General features: G+C 36.6%; 1 protein-coding gene across 12 annotated transcripts in view; it reads right to left on the minus strand.

The window, feature by feature from the left end:
- Window positions 1–27277, minus strand: part of LOC115411856 (dedicator of cytokinesis protein 9) — a 112424-nt gene that overhangs the window by 21560 nt on the left and 63587 nt on the right. For all 12 annotated transcript variants that reach the window (XM_030124081.1, XM_030124080.1, XM_030124079.1 and 9 more), the window contains exons 6-30: window positions 23826–23921; window positions 21977–22111; window positions 17408–17582; window positions 16542–16594; window positions 15762–15836; window positions 15514–15654; window positions 14818–15030; window positions 13788–13910; window positions 13335–13417; window positions 12071–12193; window positions 11741–11820; window positions 11428–11615; window positions 11207–11272; window positions 9970–10062; window positions 9753–9876; window positions 9500–9618; window positions 7403–7489; window positions 7217–7306; window positions 6073–6188; window positions 5105–5174; window positions 4884–5009; window positions 4716–4787; window positions 3345–3491; window positions 1107–1190; window positions 887–998 (exon numbers count right to left, since the gene is read on the minus strand). In XM_030124081.1, coding sequence (XP_029979941.1) covers window positions 887–998; window positions 1107–1190; window positions 3345–3491; window positions 4716–4787; window positions 4884–5009; window positions 5105–5174; window positions 6073–6188; window positions 7217–7306; window positions 7403–7489; window positions 9500–9618; window positions 9753–9876; window positions 9970–10062; window positions 11207–11272; window positions 11428–11615; window positions 11741–11820; window positions 12071–12193; window positions 13335–13417; window positions 13788–13910; window positions 14818–15030; window positions 15514–15654; window positions 15762–15836; window positions 16542–16594; window positions 17408–17582; window positions 21977–22111; window positions 23826–23921 — 2791 coding nt within the window. The remainder of the gene's footprint in view (window positions 1–886; window positions 999–1106; window positions 1191–3344; window positions 3492–4715; window positions 4788–4883; window positions 5010–5104; window positions 5175–6072; window positions 6189–7216; window positions 7307–7402; window positions 7490–9499; window positions 9619–9752; window positions 9877–9969; window positions 10063–11206; window positions 11273–11427; window positions 11616–11740; window positions 11821–12070; window positions 12194–13334; window positions 13418–13787; window positions 13911–14817; window positions 15031–15513; window positions 15655–15761; window positions 15837–16541; window positions 16595–17407; window positions 17583–21976; window positions 22112–23825; window positions 23922–27277) is intronic.

The following is a 27277-nucleotide window of genomic DNA, read 5'->3' on the forward strand; positions in this document are numbered from 1 at the left end:
ATCTGGCACAATTATATATAACAAACAACAAAACGCAATAGTTCTAAACGCTGCTTTAATGTGTTCATCAACCAACAAATGCACATAAAGACAAGCTTAGTGTTTAATGTTTGACAGATCCAGGCTGTGTCAGAGCTGCTGTTTTACATCAGCGGTGATTACTGTGGACAAATAGGATTAAAGCTAGTGATTGAACATAGGCAGCAGTCCACGGAAGGGTTTTACTTGCATTAAAACCAAGTAAAGTAGTCACACACAAATGATTCACATAAAAAAAGTTGTAATAATAATTGTGTCTTATTAAATCCGGCTTTACCATAACGCAAGCTTTAAAAAGACATTGAAATTGACAGAAAATAATGCACTCTTCTTTCACATAATCCATCACTTATAAAAAAAAAACCCTCCAAACCACAGGGAAGAACATTAAATCACACATTATTAGTCAGACATTTATAAAAAAGCAGGTTTCCTCCTCTAAAAATACGACTACAAGATAGACAATCATTCGACGTCAACCATTATTCAGCAAAAATCAATTACAGCTGATTAAGATCTGATTGTAAAGGAATTATTTGACCCTTTCTGGTTGGGGGTCAGTGATTAGATTGAGGTCTGCTGTGTTTTTACAGATGACATACAAGCAGCACACCTTTCACCTACCTACTGGAGTATCGTAAGACTCCATCGTATCATATGGAGATAATAAAGCTAATTGAGGAACACAAAAACAGAAAGATTCTGTAAAATCAGTGATTTGGGAAACACAATACATTTTTTTCAATTACTGCACACTTCATACATGATATTCTGGTCATAATATACAGATTTGGACTGGCTCTTAGGCTTGATACCTGAACTAAAGGTAAAAAAATCCCTTTCTTACCTTGAAATCTCAGTATCCTTCCCTTTCCAAACGGCATGGGCAGGTTTAAGGGGACGTAGTGCTCGTGGTTACACACAACACGCAGGAACTCAAACTTGAACTCGAACAGTGTCTGCATTTAAAGAACATAATATTTCAGCATCATGCAACACAGACCTACAATGTCTTCAGACACAGCAGCAGGATTTGTATTTGATATTAACTGTAAATCCTTGTGTACCTTTGGGTCTCCAGGCATAAAACAGTTGATGTAGTTGTTGATCTGTTTGAACGCAAAGCCTCTGTCCATCAGGTTGAAACAGCGCTGCACAATGGGCAGGAAAAACAACCATGTCATTACTCCCATTATTATTAATATAGTGTTTCCTGCAAAGGATCCTGTTAATGTGCTCATATTCATCATTGAATAAGTATCTTTTATTAGCATATTGGTCCTTTATCAGTTATTATACAGTATTTAATATTCCCTAATCCTATATCCTCTTGAGGCCCAGGAAAGCAGTTTTATTTTCTACAAGGGACAAGAGTTATACAGCTTTATTAAAAAAAAAACAAAAAATATTTTCCACTGCAAAGGACATTAAATTATTATATTTCAAAAGTTACAAAAAAGTGTTAAAAAATGGTTGCGGTATGCTTTTTTGAGCCAAGACAAATATTTAATGTACAAAGCAGAAACTTTAACTTTCCTTGGTCTCATTTTTATTTATTTATTTTCTGTCTATTAGGTTATTAATTTACAGTTTTTCCTTAATAACCTTGCAATTTCTGTTTATTAATATTAAGTAATGATGTTCTACGTGATTTGCGATATGGTTGTGGAGCCAGAGGAATTTTATCTTTATAGCACTTAATAAATTTGATCTCGGTCTAATAAAATACAAACTGCGCTAAGAGTGTTCATATAACTCTAAATTAAAGCTGCAGTGCTTGATAGTTTGTTTTGTTTTTCAGGCCAAAATGTCCATAATTCCTTTTCAGCATATTGTAATTCAGCTGGTCTGAGTGGATATGAGACTTCAACATTTACTCTTTGCCTGTGACTCCAGGTCGTAGAAAATATAACCTGTGATTGACAGTTAAATATGGGACTGATAGATATAATTACAGATCACTGATCCGAGTTTGTAACATGTGACCTCTATCTGATTGTATTGCTATGTGTTTCAATACAAAACTTGGAAAAGTGGCTTCGATTTTCCATCAAAGTATGGAATAATGTTTGGGTTGTCGGTCTCTATATTTAGTGATTTGATATGGAGCGAGAGCTGCAAGAGAAAGGATTGTATTTTCATATTCTGCTATTATTATTATTATTACTATTATTATTATTTATTTTTTTTTTTTCATTTTGGCTTCTGTAAATTTAACTCCATCTTACTCCAGAATAAGTTCCCATCTTAAAAAAAGGCATCTTGCTTGTATCTAATTTACTAGTATTTAAAAACTATCAAACATACAGCTTATTAATGGTGAATATGTGCACATTTCTTTAGCCTGAACTTTGATGACTTTTCCTGCAGTGATTGAAAATACACAAAAATGAAATATCTAAAAAAAAATGTACACCTCATGCAGATGTGCTTTAAAGATCATTCCCATTAAATGTGAAACAAATAGATAATGTCAATCACTTCTTTAGAAATTTTAAACATTAAATAGCAACGATTGTCATGCAAATAAAGTAATATTTAATGGCTGTGAATGATAACAATTATTTATGTCACGGGTAAAATATGACATAATATTGCATGTTTTTATCTTTATAAAACAATGGTGTAAAAGCTAAAAAAAAAAACACTCTTATTGCTTTCTGAAATATTCATTATAGCTTAATTGAAAATATATTACTGGGTCAAGTCACGCGGTTATGTAGGGAGTGCCCAACGACATTTTATACTCTGATTCCAAAAGTATTTAAGCTAGAGACATGAATAATACATCGTTTTAAAGGTATTAACTAGTACTTGAAGCTCATAAAAAGAAACAAAAGCTATAGTGCCATCTTTTGCCATAAAAATTTGAAAAACTGCATGGTTATGTAGGGAACAAAAATTAACATCTAAATTTTCCTTTTTTTCTAAACGTTTTAAAAGTGCGGTTGCAAGTGTCTCCTAACTATGAAAATTTGCTCAGATGTTCTTTAACGTGTCTATTTTGATAAACTATGGATGCATTTTTTATTTTTTTAATATAACTATGACTTTTGGCAAGAGTTTTAAAGAATGGAATGGTTATGTAGGGAATTAGGAATTTCGGTTATGTAGGGAAAGAAAAGACAGGTAACAAATTTTTATTTTATTTCTACATTTCTAAATAGATAGATGTGCTTTAGAATTTGGCCATATTTATATTTGTTTTGAGGAGATTCTTGAGTCTTTTTGTCAGACAGTGAAACTATAAATATTAAAAAGTATGTACAGGTTGATATAAAGGAACATTGACAGTTAATGCTGACCTTGATGAAGACTGCCAGGCTGTGGTTGGCATTCCTGGCGGCATCCAGGTTGTCCTTGTATTTCTGAGTGATGTGAGGCATCATCATGTTGACCAGAGTCTCCACAGTGTGATGGAAGGAGGCAGAGAAACGCTGGTTCCTGGAGAGCTGAAAAACACCAGCAGCATGTTGGTACGTGACATAATACAAACAGGTTTACACGTAAGTCTGATACGCTTGTAGCCACAGTGGAGGCCAAACACAGAGATGGGTTTGGTTTGGAGATGCATGAATAAATGCAACAAATTAAACTGTGCATCAGACTGTTACAGAATGCAGATGTATAATAGTGTGTAGCTCTTCACCAGAGACATGAAAGTTTTTATTTTATTATAATTTAGTCTTTATGATTTAAGTAGTTTCAGCCTAGTATATAAATATTATGAATAAAACCTTGATATATAGAAGCTGAAAAAGGTAAAATAAACAAATACGATTTATACAACTGTTGTTTATTAAAGGTATTAAAGGTTTTATCAAAAGTACTTAAGTAGTTTTGCCTGGTTTTAGTTTATTCTTCATTTAGTTTTAGTGTTAGTTTGGGTTTTCAGGATTATGAGGAAAACTTTACTTCATAGAAGCTTAAAAATGCTAAAGTAATTAATGGTATATTTCTTTTTGTTCTGAAGAAAACGATGCAATTTTCACTTTTTTCTCTTTTTTGCCATTTTTTTAGTACAACACCAGTACAGTAAACGAAAAAGAAGCAGATTTAACCTGTAATTTAATTTTATTTTACTTCATGTAGTATACAGGGTTAATCAAAAGAATGAACTGATGTCATTATGCAATATTTTAAAAAGGAAAAGCAATAGAAAACTCCAGCCAAGTCACAAGTATTCTACTCAAAATCAACTTTTATTTCCTGTCTTACAAGTGTTCAATGTGGCCACCACCTGCAGCACGGGCAACATCAATGCGATAACAGAATTCCTCCCAGATGCGTATCAGCATATCACGATCCACTGAGTTGATCGCTGTTGTTATTCGTTCGTTTATTTGTTTACGGCAACCATTCAAAACTTAGAAAACTCCTGTTTCAAATGGTCACTGACTCATTCCATGACAATGCTTGAGAACTACAGCAATGCATCATGAAATCAGTTCATTGTTTTTGAATAACCCTGTACTTCAATGTTGTTTTCCATCTTTTTTTTTGTATTTCACGACACATCATTATTTTTCACTACTGTCATTGTTTAGGTTCAGTGTAAGCAACTCAAATACTTATTCTTCTGGCCTGTTGTAAACTACTGGCAAGAACCTGAGCCCCAATAAAACAGTCATGAACAGACACTGTGAAGCCAAATGCGCATGTTATTGCAGACTTACCTTCACTTTACAGCTCTCAATCAAGTACTGAGCCATGGATTTGACAAGAGCTTCAAAGAAATACCAGGAGTACTGCAGAGAAAACACATATAAATCAGCAAACAGTAGAGGAAACCATAATAACACCATCTGTAGTCAGTAATTCAACAAGATGTATGCATGCATTACCTTGAGCAGCTTGTTACTGGTGAGGAAGTCAGTGGAAGGCTTCAGGATGGCGGTCATGGCTTTTGCCAGCTCCTCGTGGACTGTTCGGGTGGTGGTGGACGTGTACGGCTCAGTCTTGAACACATACTGTATCAGACACAAGCATAGGCAGATGTGTCAGCTCTACGATGCCAAAACAATGTACAGATAGCATGTTGTGATATGAGGTGTGAGAGTTTCACCTTTACATATGATCTCAGGTAATGCTCCAAACCCTCCTCATGGCACTGGGCAACAATATGAATCATGACTCTACAGAAAAAAAAAACAGAAAAGTAAAGCAGAGCTAAAAAATAAAGCCATGTTTTTTGTGACACTTCTCTATTTTAGTCTGTAAATAATTGCAACTCACATAAAAAGTCATTTGGGTCAAGCTGGTTTTCTTGTAAATTATAAAATTACATTGTATTGTCTATATTATTAAGTTTTTGATTTTTCTGTGTGTATAGTATATTCAGGATTTTTGTGGATTACTCTGGATTTTAACAAAATTTTTTCTACATCATTGGCTAATAATATGTTTTAGATGTTTCCTTTTCTTTGCAGCTTCTTCTATTTTTTTCGTTGTTTGTTACCAAAAGCATCTACTGACCTAAAATGATAAATAATTTCGCAGCAGTAATCCTACCAATATATTTAAATAATTCAGGTAAAATGCAGCTTTTCAGCAGCATCAGATATGTGTTATTGTTACATTCAGAGTCGCCACTGTGAATGTGGAAATGCCAAAATTATCTATAACACTGATTCAATAGTAAAACCTATGTAGTTTGACAAATGTCAGTAGTTGAAGACACTTGTTTTCCTGTTTGATTAATGACATATTTTGCTGAAAAAGTCACCTTTTCTATTTTCATATAACAACCTTTGAATTTATTGTGAGCTTTTGTAAACTTCTATGTGGTCAGTAAATCAAATATAGGAAAAAAAACCCTGATTTTTACTGAAGAATGTAAAATGTAGAGGATAATATTATAATAAATGGTGCTAAATCACTTAACCTCATAGATGGAGGTCACAAAAACAGTCCTTGGTTTTTAAGGGTTGATGAGCCCTGTCTGTTAACTAAAGTAAGGAATGAAAAGAAATCGTACAGGTCTCTCTTTTTAGTTCTTACGTTAATATTAAAAAATTTTTTAAGGCTACTTGCCTAGTGACATTTACTGCCACGTCCTCTTGGGTGGCGCTGGTTAACACTCGAAAGAGTTGATTCAAGGTGGTGGGCAGGAACTTGATCATCACATGACTCTCCATGGCATGAAGACTCTGAAGGTATAACAACAAACAGACACATTCATCAATAATTCATTTGATTAGCTCTGTAACAAGGAGAATATATGGAAAATTAGATTTCCCATTAACCGAACAAAGGGCACAGAGAGCTGATAAAGTATGACGTATGTGGAAACTAATCTAACAACAATGACAGGAGGACATGAGTGAACAACATTGTGCTAATAAGCCACGCCGTATGCCTCAGCGGCCGGGACATGGCAGAGTGTACGCACTGATGCATCATTGCCTTTGTACAGGAAACTAACACGAGTCCTGCCAAATCATGTGGCAAGCCGCCACTCAGCATGGCTGACCTGCTGTTTGACCCTCTGGCTATTGTTCATGAGCACTACAGTGTTTACATTAGAGCCCAAGAGAGACTCATTGGACCAGGTGTTACTCTCCATTTCAGTGTTTTTTTCAAGTGAACAGTGTACGTTCCCATACACGACACGAATGTAAAAATTTAAATGATATTAGTAGGATAAGTCAATCACCGAATCAACCAAAACTGGCAAAAAAACTCGCTTGGAAAGGACATTTACAAAAAAATATTAATGATCATCTGTTAAGGCACGAATGAATTGTGAGTAAAATTTGGTGATTTGATTCTAGTACTGATTATGCAGAAGAATGCACTGTTTGCTAACCACAGCTTGAGGCAGAAAAGAAAGAAAAAAAAGACCGAAACCACATCAATCTCCTTGTGAATCAGCTCAAACAAGGTGTAAATACCTGCGGTTTTATGGTGAATATGAGATAAAGTTAGCTTTAAAGTTAATACTGAGAGGAAAATAGCTCAAATGCCATCCTGCTGAGACTCTCTAACTTAAATCCTTTAAACTGATAAGGGTTAAACAGTTTAAAGCCTCTTTCTGATTGAACTGATTCGACAGAAATATAAAAGTTTAACTACGTATACATAAAATATCCAAATTAATAGAAATACTTGGAATATGAATAATCTCAGACACAAGTCTTTGATGCCTGCACAGTTAAACCTCCACAGGTGGTCGTACCTTCAGATATTTGACCAGTTCTCCACCTGACACTTGGGATGCAGACGCCAAGTTCTGACAGTGATGAAAGAAATTGTGCAAATGTTGATCCTGTAAACGACCCAAAAAAACAGCAGGTTATTTTATTAAACTGACTTGTACTAAATTCCCAGTATAGGATGTAGATGGATCAGCCTTCATACAAACCTGAGTGTAGACAGTGGACACCAGGTGAGTGGACACCTTGAATAAAGGCTTGCCTCCATCCACCCATTTGATCTCAGGACTTGAGTGCTGTAACATAAGAACCATGATGAATGTAACGTTTAATATTGTGAAAACAGACTATGTTACTTGATTATTATTGGGTTACAGCCTGTTTAATGTTATGCCTTCCATTTAATCTCAGAATATTCTGAGGTGAAGACTTCATTTGCAACGTCACTGAGAAAACATGGAACATTAGTGATGCTAGAATACAGTTGATTCTGGAAATGAAAAAGCCAAAAATTCATCAAATAGAACAAGTGGTACCAGGCACAACAAACCCCGCCCCTCGCACATATTTCATCCCTTATAAGTAAATGGGAAGATTTTAAAAATTTATAAAAAACTTAAACTTTGACCTACTTTTCCCAAAATTTACTGAGATACATTCTGGGTCACTGGCAATCTATAAAGTCAGTTTGGTATGAATTCAATCAATAGTTTTGCTGCTCCAGACATTTGAAATTTCACCCATTATAAGTAATGGGGAGAAAAATAGATTTTAGAAATTCATAAAAAAAAATTAACTTTGACCTACTTTTCTCAACATGTAATGAGATCTATTCTGGGTCACTGACAATCTATAAACCAAATTTAGTATGAATTCACCCGAAAGTTTTGCAGCTACAGATATTTGAACTTTCACCCAATATAAGTAATTGGGGAAAAAAAAGATTTTAAAAATTCATAAAAAATTTTAACTTTGACCTACTTTTCCCAAAATGTAAGGAGGTCTATTTTGGGTCAATGGCAATCTATAAACCCAATTTGGTATGAATTCAACTGATAGTTTTGCTGCTAGATTCTTAACAAACAAACATACAAACAAACAAATCGAACTAAAAACAATACCCTTTGACGCCCCTTTGGTGGTGGGGTAATTCAAAAGTTATTACACACAGAACGTGGGTTATCAATGGAGATATAAGCAAAACAAACAATAAAACAATTAAAATATGAATCTTTTAAATCAGCTAAAGTAACAACAATTATTAAAATATGGTAAAATTCAAAACTGAATTGCCTTGAAATACCAAATGATGCAGTCTTATTTTTTTCCTGCTTACTGCTCCATGTTCCAGGTGCACAATGAGTAAAGCTAGATTTTCCAAGACCAACAAAAACAAGTGGTAACTGGAGCATTTGAGCAAGATTTAAGGGTGCCCATATTAAAAGGTAGTAATACAACGATGTATGGAGGCAAAAGACCAATAAGTGCTTTATAAATGAATAAAATGCAGTGTTTATCATGTCTTACAGATAGAGTGCCATCCAACTTTTGCATATAATTCTCAACGGTGAGTACTATAGTCTTCAGCAGTAATATATCTTAAAGCAGAGTTATAAACAGCATCCAGTTGTTGTTTGAAGGTAGCTAAAGAATGCATGCATGCAACATTTCACTGCTATAACTATACTACTGCTAGAAATCTATTATATAGTTTCCCCTCTATTAGCTTTCGTTTTGGCTTTAATATAGTCTTTATAGGAGCCATAGCTATTACCTGGTAATACTTTATTAGGTGCAATAGTAATACTTAATTAGTATCTATTTATTAATGAGCTACTATTATTATACCTACAGTCGCAGAAAAAATAATTAGACCACCCTTGTTTTCTTGAATTTCTTGTTCATTTTAATGCTTGATAGAACTAAAGGTATATTTGTTTGGACAAATATAATGGTAACACCAAAAATAGCTTAAAAGAGTTTAATTTCATAGCTGGTATCTAGCCATTTTCCATTTTTCATGACAATAACCAAATCACTTCAGTTCTTACATCAATAGCTATGCCATTGTACTGCCAAAAACAGTGCTTTTAGGCATTCCATGTTTTCTATTCTGCCTGTTTTAGTCACATGATACACACAGGAGTTAGTACTTGATTACATAATCATTGTTTTTGATTACTTTTGATGCTCTAATATTTAATATATAAGTGACTGTATGTTACTTCTGTTACCTCTGAGCTGTAATGTAAAGTGCTATCCAGCTTTAAAAGTGTTGCTCTTTTAATTGTAAGTATTGACTCTACCTTGCTGGCACCTTCCTGACAGCTAAGGTACCCAGCAGGCAGGTTGGCAGCCACGGGGATGTGACTTTCATTCATGATCACCCGGCCATCCTTTAGCAAGGGAAGCCAAGCATAACCCACTGAGAGAAGACACAGAGGAGAGGATAGTCAGTTACACGTGTGACAGGAAGAAAAATGACAGGAAACATAAAAATATAGACAATATAATCCAAACGACTGGGTCTTTATGGATGTTTAGCATTTAATGCGTTACCTTGCGTCTCAACCAGTTCTCTCTTTTTAGTGCTGGCCTTGCTGTTGCTGTCACAGCTGACATGGTAGAAGGTGAAGAGCAGATGGTGTTTCTCATGGAGTTGTGTTGGCAGCTCAATCTTAAACTGAGCCATTAGAGCAGAAACAGAACGTCAGGCAACGACTGTAGGTGACACAGGGGTTCTGAATAAAACACATTCGTCTCATGGGGGTCTTACCTCATCGTAAAACTCAGGGTTATGCTGGTGATGTAATACTGCAGCGAAGGCATTTTTGGTAAACAAGGGTCCTCCAGGCCGACCATAGATGCACTGTGAAAGATGACAGTAGCTGCTTGGTTCATGTCACTGTCAAAGTCAGCGTTTCCAGACTTAAGACGCCTTCTAAAGCCCTATTCGCACAGGACTACTATAACCTGTGGACCTCTGGTGATTTGGAAATTAACCTCATACATCTGTGTTTCATGTAGAGTATTCACACAGGATAGTAAAGTCTGTTTTCTTACTTGAATTTACTGATATAATTCCACAGTTCTCATGTCACCACTTACAGATAATGGTTGAAAAACAGAAAAATGTTTTATACTTTCACTGCCATGGATCTTATTCATCCATGCTTTCAGATGCTGCTCTTCTTATAGACCAGGTGTGTCAAACATGTGGCCCGGGGCCCACCAAAGGCTTCAATCCGCCCCGTGGGATGAATTTGTGAAATTCACAAACCATACTGAAGATATTAACAATCACTCACTTTAGTTTAGGGGCCATATGAAGCCCTACTTTTGTCTCAAGTGAGTTGGACTAGTAAAATATTACCATAATATCCTACTAATAATGATGACTGCAACATTTTTGTCTTTGTTTAAGTGAAACAGATAATACTGGTGGCATAATATTGTTAAAATTGCACCTATTTTTCCCAAGAATTTTGAGGTTGTTCATGGTTGTTCATATTTCTCACATTTTTTAAAAGGATAGTTTGTAGATGCAAACATTTTCATCATGTAATTTTACTTTTTTCACTGTTATTACTTTATTGGTCTGCCCCGAATGAGATTAGATTGGACTGTATGTGGCCCCTGAACTAAAATGAGTTTGAAACCCTGATTATAGACTTAAAAACATCCTTGCTATAGCATAACATGAACCTCCTGAATTTCCACCAAAAATACTTTTAAAACCTTAATTTTTCATCACCAGAGCAGCCCCCAACATCCTCAATCAACAGGCTGGATAAAATGGTGCATATGCAAACCAACAGACATGTTAGTTTGTACAGAACCTCTATGTTTAATGATATAGTGCAGGTAAACTGTGGTAGAACTTTTATTTTACAAATTACAGACATGGCAGATTGACATGGGACAGACACTCTCACTAGTTATTACAAATCACCAGAGGTTCCCAGGTAATGTTAGTCCTGTGTAAACAGTGCTTTAATCATGTTTCAGTTTACCTTCAGTGAAACAGCCTCGTCTTCATCTGAGTCCTTGAACTCAATGCAGACAGCTATATTTCTAGCCTGAGGACACAATGAGTAAAAGTGATCCAGTTATCTAGACAATGAGAAAAGTTCTGCAACATCACATTGCAACACAAAGGTGTCAGATGAAAAATGTCGGTGAATAATCTCCCCAGGAACTATATTTACGACATAGGACTGTATGTTTATAATACCTTTGCAAATGACTTTTGGCTGTCGTACTTCAAGTGCTTTGGGTAGACATAGAGGTGATTGTTGTAGATGGTGAAAGGCTGAGAACATTTGGCTATGCACGGCACAAACTCCTCCACTTCAAAGAAGATGTTGGTCTTCTCAGTGACATCAAACTGCTTCACGGGAATGTAGGATGAGGTAACACAATCTATATACAGAAGCAGGAGGGAGGGAGACCAAATAAACAGCCTGCAGACAATGTGACTCATCTGGACTGAGCACGAACAGCTTTGACTCTCATGTTGGCTCTAGGAGGGAATTCAGAGGGCTTACTTGTCAAGTCAGGGGCTACACTGTCGATGGTAACATCGAGGTTTCCTAGGATTACAGGCAGCTTGGCCATCTTCTCTGGCCTGAGGAAAGGAAAATAAACGTACCACGTACCAAAGAGTGAATATAAAACAAGTGGACAGACTGTAAATGAACAAATGTATATGCCACTTTCCCAGATGTGAGCAAACATATTTTTTTCTCAACTAAACCAGAACTTTAAAAAGTATAGGCAGATATTTTCCACATTTTCCTTTCCTGTTCATCTGCAAGAAAGACTGAGTACTGAGACAATTTACAACAGAGTGGACTTCATTGTTTATAATCACTAACTTTCTGAAGTCGGCCAGCAGTTTGAGCATATCTTCATTTGACAGCTTGTTGCTATCCTGTCTGTACAGAGCCGAGAAACGAGCACTTTTGTCAAGCGTCCCTGAAGCGTCTTTAAACAAAGGCCTGCAAGAGAGAAACAAATAGTTAAGAGCATTTCTATTGTTACACAAACACCAGCATCTCTGTTTGAATACTAAGGAAGATAAAATATATTTTTACTTTGGTGATTATTGTTTGTGATTTAATTGGTAAGATGTCAGAAAACTACAAAAATAACATTACAATACAATTGTACACAGTGTAAGGAAACTTATTATTCATTAACTCATAAAGACTCAGTGATACTTTTGTGTCAGTTCCCAAATGACTTTTTTCTCTCTATTTAACCTTCCTAAAGTGATTTATCACAGTTAATTGTAATATTATCCTTTGTGTTTAACAAGTTTTAGTGAAAATTTAGTATTTCCCTATATTTAATTTATTGACCATGTAGATGTTCATAAAAGTTCAGATTAAAGTTGAAGATTATATCAAAAACAGAGAAAACTGAAGAAAAAGTGACTTTTTAAGCAAAATATATCATTAACTGAACATAAACCCAGTGTGTCCATCCAGTGTCATTGATCCAACTCATGGGTTTTACTGATGAATCAATATTGGAGAAGATGACAGTGTTTCCACGTTCACTACAGAGCCTCTGATCATCCAAATGGGTCATATCTGATGACCATGAAAAGATGACAAACTGTATTTGACACCAATTATTTACATGTATTGGCAGGATTAGTGGATCAAACAGTTTAGATCAGTAGATGGTTTTGGTCAGTGATGGATGTTTGGGTCTTTATGGTTAAAATAAAAATCTAAAATGTTATGTTTCTAATGTTTCATCTGTTTTGTCTTTTCCTAAGGTGGTGATTGCTGTTAGTCAGTTGATAGCTGACGTCATTGGTATAGGAAGTACACATTTCCAACTGTCTCTGTCAATAATCAACAACTGTGCCAATAGTGACAAAACTTTTAAGCTCAGAAACTCATGTATGTTCATGAATTTGGTCATCAGTGAATGTTTGGGTCTTTATGGGTTAATTATTACTTGCCCAAAATCTCAATATATTAACTTTGCTATGATGGAAACTAAAGAAAAGCATCAGCATATCAAGATTTAGAAATGGGAACAAATAGTAGAGAAAAACACAAAGTCTATTGTGAATATCACCAGGGAAAACATTTAACTTCCTTGTTTGTTAAAGACAAAAAGTACCTTGCTGCCCAGGCAAAAGGCATCCTGTACTGTCCTAAGCGACTACATGCCAGCTTGGCATTTTTCAGGACCTTCTGTGCCACCTAGTGGAAAACAGAAACACAGTGATTTAGCAAAAAGCTGTTTCAGCACTTACGGCAGTAGAATATACTATACAGTGTATATATAATATCTTGAAAACATCCCTACACGCAGACTCCCCGAGTAATGTGCACATACACACATAAATATGTTTTACATTTTGCTTCGCCTGAATTAAATTACTACCCTCTATACACTCAAATGCATTCGCCCAGCCAAAGTCAATGCTTTCGTTGAGGGTCTGTGCAAGTGGTCAGCACTTACAACAGGAATGATTATTGGTGTATAATGTAGAATAATGTGTTGGAATCTGCTGAGCGCTGGTGAACACAGTGCTTTGTGAGCACACTGCTGATCAGGTTCTGTCGGTACCTTTGTGGAGTCTGAACTCTTCATGTATGGCTCGGCACAGTGGTTGATTCCTCCCTGAAGCACCTTTTCTATACGAGCCACCAGGAAGATATCAGGATGTGGGCATGTAACTGAAAATACTCCCTGGGGTGAAAATAAAAATATGAGAATTAAATATTTACACCACATTCCTATATAGATTTGTATATGAAACCAAGACCACGGTAAGGGTTGTGTACTTGCACATAAACAGAAATGCATGCATAATGTTTTCTTAACAAATCTTTCTGCATTTATTTGTGACATTTTAGGATTAGTAGACATTTGTCACTCAGGAGATATTACTGTATGGAAGTATACTGCTGCCAGACCAGAAAAAGACTTAAAGCATTAAGTAAGTTATTGTTTTTCCACATTATAATAACTAAGACGTTTTCATTCAGTTATAACAATAAATATTTCACAGTTTGGCATAAAACTAATCCATTTTTTTCCTAGCCTGGCAGCAGTATGCTTTTATACATTTAAAAGAAAAAGTAAAATATGATGCAGTATACTTTATTGCCCCCCTGGGTAAATTTGTTTTGAGGTTAGTAGTGTTGCATACATATATTCATTCACCCACACACATTTATTGCCATGAGTAAGACTTTGATTCTTAGCGAAAGCAACAGCAAGCACCAGTAAAAAGGAACTAACAAGAAATAAATAGAAACTGACAGTGAGTAATAAAAATGTACAAACCATGTTTCTATCAATAAATAAGACTCATTCTGATTTATTATGCACATGTACCATGTTACTAAGACCCAGATGATATTGTGCAGGACTTAGTGTAGTGTCATATTGCACATGATCCATTAAGAAGGCCTAATTCAAAGAGTAATGTACTGGATTTTGAGGTGATTGAGTCTCATTTAAGGAACACCAGAAACAACATGAGACCATGTTGTATGCCAGGTTTACACCAAGGTTGTTGCATTTATAGTGTGTGCCTTGAGCGACAACCCAACATGTCACCTTGGACAGTATTTATTTTTAAATTATTCACCTGTCTGGGATACTGCATGGCTGCTTCAGGCACCCCGTGGACTAGTCGTGGCCCCTCTGGGTGGGTGTCCCCACCTCCGTTCATGTACTGGCTGATAGTGCTGGGCACCATCCCTCTGACTGATGGGTGATTTAAGTCCACGTGAAAATCAGAGGCAATCTTTCTGCCATTCTGGATGTCAAACAGTGACAGGGTGATGTAGAATGGCTCCACCTGGGAAAGGGTTAAAACAAATATGTTGAATTAAACACAAGGGGGATGTTTATTGAAACTTTATTTTTGTCAGTCAGTTTACATGACGTCTGGATAAAAAACAGTAGCTGTGCTGTGATTACTTTATGACCGGTGGCTATTCTGGTAAAATTTCAGTGGAGGGAGCTGGTTGAACGCAGCATCGACTGCATTTGTTTGTCCTCGTATGTCGAGTTAGTGTCTCTGTGGAGACAGAGCATGTCTCCGAGTCTTTAATAAGTGGCTTCTGCTGGGAGGGACAGCAGGATATCAGACTCTATTATACAGACTGTTCGCCATTACTGAGCCTGTATCCAGGTTGCTATGCCGACCAAAGTCCTTCAACTGCTCCAATAATGAGGGGAGTCCATCCGGCCAATACAACAAACCATCACTTCCGTCTTTAGTCAGGCACATAATGATATTTCTGTTATTTACGGCCCGCTGAGGCCAAATCAGTCTTACATTGGTTGTTGGTCCTTCCTCATTCTCAGCGACACAACTTTGCAGATTAAATGAGAGGTCATTGCAGTTCACCAGAACACGCTTGCCAAACTTCTCCTCAAACTGCTTTACGTCTGGTTCAATTCCTGAGAAATCTAGTTTCTGAAAGGAAAGGAGTAAAATAGAGGCTGTTATATTTTATTAGACATTGTTGGATCCCATATCCACATGGGAATAATTGAAATTTACTGTGCTTTACACTGAAATACCTGGGTGTCGGGGTCCAGGGTGAAGAGCTTCAATCTGGTTTCACTCCTCATCCTTGACTCTATATCTCTTGTGCTCTGAGGAAAAGAGAAGGTATTTTCAACATTGATTTAAACCACAACCTGTCTGAAATGTCAGAAACACTGTAAGAGAGATTTTCACTTGAGTGGTTTTATCATTAAGACTTTTTTTGTCATTTGCACCATCTGGAAATGAGGCTTCATATTTTATAGGCTGATCCTGCTGCACAGACAGGCTCAGTGGTGAGAGTCAGGTGGTACCATCATACATTTCAGTGCAGCACACTGTAACCTGTCAAACTGTTTTCCATCTAAGTGTTGCCTCCACTTTCCATGCACATATGGCTTAAGTATTGCCTGCCACTTAGCACCAGCAGCATTTTTTTAACACTAAAAATGTTTGCAGCTCATAAACTATATACTGAGGCAGATGTTTCCATGGGTAAATGTATATATTACATTCTTAATGCGCTTATGGGAAGAGTTACGCTAAACAAAGTGTCAGCTTTTTCCACTATTAGATATCTAATGTCAGAATTAACACTTGCTGTATAAAGGCCTGAAGCTTATTTTCCATTTCTGGTTGGTCTGTTGGAACAAAGTAGCATTTTACATTAGAGCATGGCAAGAGTGGTTTTCACTACTACTACTTATAGTGCTTTTAACATGCTGTTGTATATTACATATTTGGTGTGTTTCATGTTTTTACAGGGATTTGCATCAAATATACTGAACAAAAGGATCTAAGAGAGGTGGACCCACCTGAAAGCTGTCCATACTGCCAGAGGAACTGTCTGACTTTCCAAGATCATCATCTAGAAAAAATATGTAAAGGATGAACAAAACTTTTTTGTTAAGCCCATTTAATCATTTAATTACTTACTGACTTGTAAAGCTCTGTAAATATTGTACAGGAATCATTCAGGATAGAGAAAGAGATCTTGTAGGTCTGAATGTCATATTTCACAAAACTTCACAGATCTCCTCAAGCAGAAGTGTTTTTTCTCTTTCACATGCACAGCGTGATTAATAAAAGCTGCAGACTTAGGAAGATTAGTGGAGCGTTTTGTGCAGAAGCGTTCAGCCTCTTCCCTCCACAGCTAAGCCTCCAATAAGACAGGAGGTGGGTATTAAAAGCCTGGGTGGTCCGGTATCACTAACTCCACAGACTATGTGTAAAAAGCCAAGACAAAATAGGTAAAAACTGATCCAAGACGAGTGGATGATGGTGTGAATGAACACATTCTCTTTTCTAAACCTCCTCAGGCACGTATAGTATCCCAGTGCAAATAAACAGATGATGATAAGTGGATTTAAGCATTCTGCAAGTACAGTTAATTATTATTTTTATGGATGAAATAGCTAAAGCCGCTTTCAATCTTGGGATTTTAGCAGTTATTAATTTAAAATAAATCCACAGCAAACTTTACATTTCACAGTTCTATATATCAACAGTATCATTATCAAAATGCAAACAGCACATCATGCATGTTATACTAGACTAGCCCAGATAGAGTTGGAAGAAAAAACTATTTGTGTGACCATGTACAGGCTGATTTACACCTGTGTTGCTAATCTGCATCAATCAGATACATCACAAATAGGCAGATAAAATCATCTGAACACACCGTCATGAATGTCTCCATTCCTTTTCTCCTGCATGGCAATCTCAAAACTACTGTGCAAGATCTTGTTGAGGGTGTTGATCCATTCCTCCATCTCTGCTTCACCGTCTGCAGCCAGCAGGTAGGTGCTCTTATCCTGCATTTTCAGCTCGAAGGCAAACCTCCGAACTTTGTTGTTCTGGAGCAAAAAGACAGGACAAGATTAGACATGCGCACAAAGGAAGAGAACAACGGGATGATTATTAAAACTAAAAAAATAATGGAGCCAGGTGCTAACGATAGAAATATCGTAATAGTACAAAAACTCTGAGCAAGTGTTTTTATTATTCAACATTTTTGTTTGTATAGCGTGTTTGATATTGAATTATTGACTAAATATGTTGTTTTTGACTGCAGAGATGGCAGGGCTGAAGGAATGTTTTATTCACTATCCAAAGCTAACATGCACCCACTGCCAGCTCACTAGAAGTAGATGCTCAGTATTTTGATTTAAACCATACTTGGCTTGATTTTAATCCTAACCTAACCCTCTAAATCCTTTTATTATGCAGTTCAAGCTTGCAATAACATGATATGCAGAGTAAATATTCAGTCTCAGAGTACAGGACACTAAAAATGACACTATCTTTCTGCAGGAAATCTACAAAAAGTGAATCATTGTTTCAGAGAGAGGTGGCTAGTCCAGATTTAACCGCCACAAAAAGCAAATGAGCACACTTGAGTAAGGGAGGGATGGAGTATTTCCATCTGTCTAACAAAGCCTCCAGCTCTGCCAGGACCGCAGGCTCAGATGCAGAGTGGAGTCAACAGAAAACGAACCGGTTTTGCAGAACTGAACTACGACCTCCAATCAGCCATGAAAACTGATGTCATTATTTGATTTTTATTATTGCTATTACTGACTCTTCAAACCAATAATGTATGATTCAGCTGCAGTTCATTTCCAGCTGCTACTTTTAGTTTAACAGCTCCATAAAGTATTCAACTGGTATTTATTTTTGAGGAATACGAAGAGATCTCATTATTGTCAGCAGCCGATAGATTTTTGGGCTTTAGTTCCCACTGTTGCTTGGTCAAAATGTTGACACGGCAGAGTGGGAGTGATTGGGAGGGATTGTCATTATCTGCAGACTAGCTGAGTAAACACAGAGAGGGGTGTTTAGGACAGAAATAAAGCTGGGAGCCTTGATAAACAGACCTAATAACCTGAAAGACAAGAGGATCTGACTATTTTCTGGACTAGCACTGCTGTACACATACACATCCTCCAGGAAATGAATGGATACGAAAAAGCAAAACAATGTGACTAACTATACACATAACGTTCTTAAAATCCCCGTTCTGGTCAGAGAAGACAATAGACAAGAGAACTGCAGCCTCTTTCTGGTGCTTGCAGGTTTGGTGGTCACCTAATTAGTACGTGACAAATGCTTTGAGGATTTGATCATACGTTGGCGACTTAACAAAGTGCAGGAGCAGTTTGAGGCTTAGTATGATGTCACTCCACACGCCGTTACAGCTGCAGAGTTAAACGTCTACAGTTGCGCATACAAAGCAGTTTCGGCTGGTTAAATCATGTTAACTTGCACAGAGAAGAGAAAAGACGACTATATATGGTATAAGAGGAGCTCTGCAATAGTACTGAACATCGTCAGAAGAGATTAGCAGTAGGATCAAACAATGAGAAAAGAAAAGGTTTTACGTCAGAGAATAATTCATTCAGTCATGTCCCTAATTTGGTGTTTCCATTTGTTAGACAGGGGCATAGAGACTATGTATAAGGTTGGACATCATGAAAACCAAAATGTCAAATGTCAAAATGATCGCTGGCTACAGTATAGGTCATAAATCACACCCATTAAATGTTATTCAGTGGAATTAATACCAAACGCAAAACTCAAAGTACCTGTCTATTCATTTTTTCCTAATGGTGATTTCAGACTTTTTGGGAAGATTATTATGAGACTCATCTGACTTTCTGATTTTTTTTTTTTAACGTCTAAAAGTTAGAAAAGTAGAGAAAAAAGAATAGAAATTTAGCAGCAGAGACTATACAAGATAGCATTGCCTTAGTGGTTGAAGAACATCAGCACAAACCTAACCACGTCTGGACATAAAAAGGAGGAAATTAATAAATTAATGAATAAAAACAATCTTTAGCCCACTGTCCGAAGACATCAGTTTTCTAAGACATATAAAACAAACAAAATACGGTTAAAATACAGTAAAAAAATAAATTAGAGAACATAAACAGCATATATTCCCAAAGCAAAGCTTAACTGTTATTGCACATTTTCTCCTTTAATAAAGACCAAAATGACCCTCCAGATCATTAAATATGTCTTTTGCAATTATGTAATTTAGGAATCCGTGGTTTATAGAATGCATTCTCTGTCATCCAGTTAACCCATTCACTATACTCAGGTCTAACTTTGGTTTTCTAGTAATGAGGAATCCCTGGAAAACAAGAGTTATCTGCCAAAATCCACAACTTAGCTGATTTCAGGTACAAGCATATCTAACCAATCTTTCTGAAAGTTTTTTGATATTATTAAAACGGGTCATTAACCAGTCGTGGTGCTGAATCTGTTAGAAAAGCAGCCAAGAACAAATCAGGTGGGTAGGTGGCAGACGGACATAGTGCCCCACATCTCAACTGCACAGATTTTGGCTCCAAATTACCATAGAAACCACCTGTAACTGAATAAGCTAACATCAACAAACTGCCTACTGTACTTCCAGCTCAAAACAGACTAACATAAATTGCAATTAAGCGCAAACAAATCCTCTGTAGTGAACCTTTAAGGGATCTTTGTCTATGATATAGCAGTATCTAGGGTTTAAGGGGCAGACTGCATCACCCAATCCCATAGTAGCCACTACAAAGATGAAAGAAACAAAATTAGAACCAGTATTTTTAGTTAAGGAGATATTAATGCTGGTCAACACTTAAACAGAATAGGCACCATACCACTGAATGCCAGCCAAAGAATAATTCCAAGAGAATTTGTCTCATTTTAGGTGAAGAAAACTCCCAAAATAATGAATATATTAACCCTTTCATGCATGACGTCCACATTTGTGGACACAGTTGAAGCTCACTTTCCAAAGGGTTCTAAAGGCAATATAGTCCAAACCACATGGGGGCAATTTCTATAGACCAAGCAATACAGTAGAAAAAAAAGTACCATCTTAGTTTTAGAATTTGGACTGCTCTGTGATCTCATAAAGTTAACCTCCTAAGACCCAGCAATGGGTTTTCTGTCCACAATTGTGGACAAGAGTTTCCCTGCTTTATACAAAAAAAAAAAAAAAAAAAAAAAAAAAAAAAACGCTGTCCACCGCAAGGGACAATCCATAAATTTTTTTTTTTTAAATGCATCTGATGCATCCAATATAGGCAATTATATAATTTTTAAAAAGCCAAAACTTGTATATTCCTGGGTCTCAGGAGGTTAAATATTTTCTTAATAAAACCATATTTAAAATAATAATAATTAAAAAAAAAAATCAAAATGCATTTCAACTTTAGCCTAATTTTGAGTAATAAAATCAGCCTTAAAAAAATCTAGCTTTTTTTTGTTATAATTCATGCATGAAAGGATTAAATTCCATTTCAGCCACATCTCTTAAAGAGGGAAAATACATCATTATAGAACGGTCCTACATAAACAGGAGGAGAGAAATCAGCTCATCTTCTGACTGCATTGAACTTGGAAGAACATTTTTATTTCCCTCCCTCCTTCACTGTGGAATGTAACCGAGCTGTGGCCTGTGGTTAAAGGCCGGGTGGTTTGGTGAACTGTGGGTCAGCGCACACACCTTAACCTGCCCTGGTAAATCCCGCACACATCTTAAAGTTTTCATACGCCAAATGCAATCCTCTTCTCCGTTTACATTTTGGGTTTGACTCTAGTCACATGATAGGAATCAGACGGTCCTGGCCAAACACTCCCACTCATAATGCATTCCACAGTAAATATGTGATTAATGCCAGCTGGGTGCCTCGTCAGTAAATCTGGTTGCTTCTATGTATGGAGATGATAGACAGATAATAATGCACCCTGTGAGCCTCGGCCTGCGTACAGATGCTAACACGTGGCATTGATTGTGGGGCTGGTGTAAAGTGCATGGAAGTGAGACCTCAGCATTCACCTTGTTTCATCAGCTGAGCGTCAGCAGTAAAGCTAGAACCTTGGGGAACAGGGAGCTCAGGTTTCAGGGAAATGGACCGGAGAGGGTTTCACAGATACTTGATGAAATGTTTTGGCAGCCGCCCTTTATGTTCAGTCCAATTTTGTGTTGTCTATAGATTTTGTTTTACCCCAAGCAATAAAAAAAACCAAAAACATTTATATAGACAATAAGTGCAGTGAGGAAGCTGCTACGTCCTTTTTCACAGTTCATTCCTGGCAGATGGTATTTTAACTTCCTTTAGTGACCTGATTACACTTTGTGCTACCATGGCGCCAGCTGGGATATCCCGTTTGGCAAAGCAGGTAATGGGTCATCCAGGGTCACAGTGTGTAACAATAACTGCCGTTGAGCCAGTGGCCGTTCTTAACAACATACCTGCACCACGCCCATGCAGGAGTCCAAGAAAATAGTTCCTTTAGGCTCCTTGGAGATTTTCTCGTCCTTGTAGAAGTTTAAGTTGTAAGAGCCGTCTCCCAGCTGGGTTAGATGGAAATACCTCCGCTTGAATGACTGAAACAAAAAGCGGAAAAGCAAGTAAGCACTTTAGTGACAACAGTTACAAGTCCTTCACAGCCATATTATTAATTATTAATTCACTAAAATGAGTCTTGTGCTTTTCACAGGCTGTAAAAAGGCAATAACTGAGAAGTATTAAAAATGGACCACAGCTTCACCAGAAACTGCTTATCTTCTTGTTTTTTTAAATTGAATTTTAAAATAGACTGTTCATTTTTTCACTACTTCATTAGATTAGTATACGTCACACGTATATACTAGGACTGCACAATACTGAGAAAACTGACATTACTTTTTTTTGCTGCAATAAATATTGCGGTAAATAATGTTGAATTTTCAGGAGCTGACTTGAATGGGTTTATATGAAAAAAACTAACCTTTGCACAATGACTGGAGGGTTTTTAAAGGGGAGTGCACATAAAAAATAAAAGCCATCCTTCCCTTTAACTATAATGTGACAGTTTCATTCATATTAAGACAAATGTAAAAAAAAAAAAAAAAAAGTACCTTTTTTATGAAGCAGCAGTATGATTTGTTTGTCTTTACAGTCGTCAGTAATTCATGATAACTACTGATTCAATTAATGTTAAAACATATTACAGTTAATACACTTACAGATAAAACTACAATATATGAGATTAACTTGACCTTTATATAGAAATGTCTGTGAGACATGCTATGCATTATGGGATACCAAAGTCAGCTGGTAAAAGATGTGGAGAGAGATGCAAATGTGTGTATGGCTAAAGTTTCTCTGATATTTTACACCTTTCCTAAACCTTTGAGGGCAATGGCTTTTCACTCACCCATTTTCACCAGTCATACATGGAAACCGTCAATAAAGGAGTAATGCGCTTGCTTCCTTGCTCGTGAAAACTGGATTTTGCTGGCAGTTTAACTTAACATACTACACTGTTGCACATAAAGTTGGAATAAAATACTTTTTCCTGTTCTCATGAAATGATTGTGACAATCTACATTATAAAAGGGAAGTGGACTCGTGGACATGTGTGTGTTATCTGTGCATGTGTGTGTGTGTGTGTGTGTGTGTCTCAGGCTTCACACACAATCTGGAAAGAGCTTACTCCTGCAGTTTGGAATACATATGTATTTTTGGTCAAGGACAAAACTAGCAAAAATGACAAGCTGATAGGACCAATATTTTGGGAAATATTAGTAATGTTGGAATACAGTAGCCTTACAGTCATGTTGCTATGCCCAGAATCAGGTGAACGCTTTGGCAGTGACTGTTGGACAAATGCGGTACAGCATGCATGAATACACAACATATATCCATGCTGGGGGACCAGGATGTTGCCCCTCAGGGTCGGGATGTGGTCCCCGGGATACTGCCCCTCAGGGTCGGGATGTGGATTTTAAAAACAAACCCCCTTTTCCCACCCTCGATATTGACAATGATGAAGTCCAGGATCTAGAATAAGTGTAACTGGGACTCCGTATGTAATCACTGTAGCTGGTCAAAGCTGATTACTGATGTGTAGAAATAGGAATAAAAAGAGGAATGTGTCTGAAAATGAAATTATTCCAACTTAATGGACAACAGTGTAGTTGTAAAAAAACACGTATCATGAACATTACAGTTCTGATGGAATTAAACTATATTATGCAGCCCTAGTATGTACTATATTTCCATACAACACCGAGTTTCCATTATGTGTTCACACTATGGCTGTTATTAATGCCTCACCCTCATAGTGACGCTGATGGCACTGTTCATGTTGCCTTTGTAGAGCCAGCCATGTTTGGTGATCCCACCTTTCTGGGAACCTAGGGAGGCCGTATCCTGCAGGAGACAAAGACATCAGATCACACAAGATAAAACATACGTGCTTCAAGGAAACTACTCTCAGCAAATCACAGTCTGTCAGTGATATGTTGTTTTTAGAGGATAAGGAATGAGTGACACTGTATCATGTTACACTGAGTATCAACACTCTGAAATCAGTCCAAATATGAAGATAACATTCCCAATAATTTCACCAAATCATATGCAGAAAAAACATGCCAACATATTATTAGCACTGACAGATTTTGTTGCAAGGAGACAGACCGCAATGTCATATCACCAGTCCTCTAAACACACCCTTCCTAATCCTCGACTCACTGCACACAAACCTCTGATCTTGTGGTTTTAGATGACACAGAAACCAACGTGATGTAGATCAGTCTCCTCAAAACAACCACACAGAAGAAGATTAAACAAACTCTGAACATGAACCCAAATAAATATCTCCATCTTCACAGTACATTGCTAACACATGGGCCCGGTCGTCTCACACTTCTCCAGTGGATGAGATCACCACCTTTGTTATTAGAGATCACATTTGACCAGTGGTGGAAAAGGACTGAAAAACTGTAATTAAATAAAAGTATCTTTAGTTTGCTTAAATTCTAGTCAGGTAAAAGTAAAAGTACCTATCTAAAAATCTACTCAAGTAAAAGTAAAGCACTTAATTTAAAATTTACTTTGAGCAAAAGTTATTTCAATTACTTGTTGGAAAAAAAAGAACAAGTCATAAATCCAATCCAGCACTAGTTGTTTTTAATCAACTTTTAGTCCACATAATAATTAACACCTTTCAGGCGGTATAATGTGCAAACTTTGTTCAGACCACCCCATAAAACATTGTAAGTTGTGAATTCTATGATCTGTTTTTATTTTATTTTTTTCTATTTTATTTAACCTTTATTTAACCAGGAAGAAAATCCCATTGAGATTAAGAACCTCTTTTCCAAGGGAGTCCTGGCCAAGAGGCAACACAACACATAATTACAACATACAGTTACATCATACAATAATTTACAGGACCAGTCAACCTATGTAAAACACGTTCAAAATCCATTAAAATAGATTAAACACAGACAAACACTGAACAAACAGAAGACATGCTGCCATCTTGGATTTTTCTTTACTAACAAACACTAGCTATACTGTAAATTATAGCCACTAAAGCATATTTAATAAATGACACATATGAAATTTTAACCCACCAAACTCAAAGTCTTCAGGACACTCACGGTTTAAAGACAACTGAGCTGACTTTGATGGGTTATAACTGTCAGGGGTCACCCATGTAAATATATAAATTATATAAATATATAAATTTAATGAAGGCCCAGTACTTGGGGTGGGTGGGATGGGTGGAAGGGCAGGTGGATAGGAACTGGATAGGAACTGGATACAATTGTTTCATATTCAAGTTGTATGTTACTTGTTGTGCATTTAAAAATGGAAAATAAAAAACACCTTGATCAAAAAAAAAAAAAAATTACTCAGAAAAACTACTCAATTACAGCAACATGAATAAATGTAATTCCTTACTTTCCACCTCTGCATTTGACTATACACAAAACTACCTGCAAAAATAAACCAGCTAGGAGAGTAATGAAGGAAGAGGAGATGGGACAAACACTGCAGCTTCTGGTTTACATCAGCCCTGCATAAAAAAAACATGTCATTTGTAATTATACTACCTGAATATGAGAGACTACAGTAAAGAACTGTATCACTTTCTCACACAAAGAAAAGTGAATGGACTTTCAAGATGTCTTTGTCCTGGTCCAGCATCACTCCTTCTCCTGGTCTAACAAAGCAAAAAGGGATCTTAAAAGTCCTGGCAGGAGTTATAATATCTTCAACATGCTTTTTGGAGTACCCTGAAAAGCATCTGGAAAGGTTCACAGCCTGTTTCTCCTCGTCAGTGTCTAGACAACTTTCACCAGTCCCCAGAGACGCAAACAAAACGCTGGGTTCCGACTCTCTGAACTCCAATTTGCTCCAGAAAAAAAAACAAACACATAAAAAAATTGTCTTAAACTGCTGTCAGACAAAGAGAAGATGAACCAAAGCAAACAACTAATGTAACGCAGTGTCCAAAACGCACAATTATAAAAATAAATGATTAATCCTGGGGACTTTTAGAGGAAGAGCTTAAATCCTTTTCTTTCATCAGCAAGAGAGTTGAATAAAGGGTGATTTGGATCTTGTCTTTGGCAGCGTTAAAGAGCTGCCCCTCCTGTCCTGACAGAGGGAAGCATGAATGTGAGATTGAACAGGACCGACTCTGAAAAGCACACTTCCCTCAATCACAGCTGCATCAACTAACACACAGCGAAGGAAAAAGGCACATTTTAACAGCCTGACACTTAAAAACCTTCAAGATGTGTATATTTTAGATAATATTCTTGGATCCTGTGTTGCCTACAGGAGGTGCAATTTGACGTTTCATGCCAAGGAAAGATCGGCTACGTGTGAAAACATTTATCAGCTACAGTTTTGTCTCAGCCTGTCAGATGAGTTATGAGCTTCCTTACAGTCGACTCTCACAAGTCAGTCCAAGGGCAACAAATACTATTTAATCTGTGCAAAGCAACACACCCTGTCTAATTAACAGAGGATGGAGACGTCCAAATGTTGCACAGGGGTCTTGAAAATCCCACTGTGACAAAACAGGGCTTTTTAAGTTAGGAACCCTCTTTAAATCTAAATTACCCTTAATCACACTTATACTTTCCATCAAATGAAGCTGTTTCATACTAAATGCCACTGATGAAAACAGGAAAGCCCAAAATGAAGACAGGAGTAAGACAGATTAAGAGGAATTTGGGCTTTGGGAATGAAAAGTGCTTTGTACATGCAGAGCATGTTTATGGATAATGTTGTATTGATTAATATGCTGTAATTATTGAAGAAAACTGTTGAGTCTGTTTGTACGACTGTACTGCCATGAACATTTTATTGTGAATAATTCAGTTACTGAATTATGGATTTGTTGTGGTTTGATGCTAAAATTAGAAAAATATTATTGTTTGATTCTTGTATTAAATTAATGATAAATGCGTAAAAAAGCACTGAGGGGTAGGATTAAATAAGTTTATACTTCTTCCTACTCCTTTTCAACCATGCAATACTCAGACTTGTATGTGCTTGAAGACAGATTCTGTCCATTTAAATGTTAATTTATTTTTGTCTTAATTTGCTTTGTTTTGTTTTATTTTGTTTCTTTGCATGTTCGAAATAAATAAATAAATAAATAAATAAATAAATAAATACAAACATACATACATACATTAATATTTAAATGCGCAGGATAATGTTAAAGAGATACAGTCCTGAGTACAACCATGATACATATTACA

The sequence above is a fragment of the Sphaeramia orbicularis genome, chromosome 21 (assembly GCF_902148855.1).
Source record: "Sphaeramia orbicularis chromosome 21, fSphaOr1.1, whole genome shotgun sequence".
NCBI classification, from domain to species: domain Eukaryota; kingdom Metazoa; phylum Chordata; class Actinopteri; order Kurtiformes; family Apogonidae; genus Sphaeramia; species Sphaeramia orbicularis.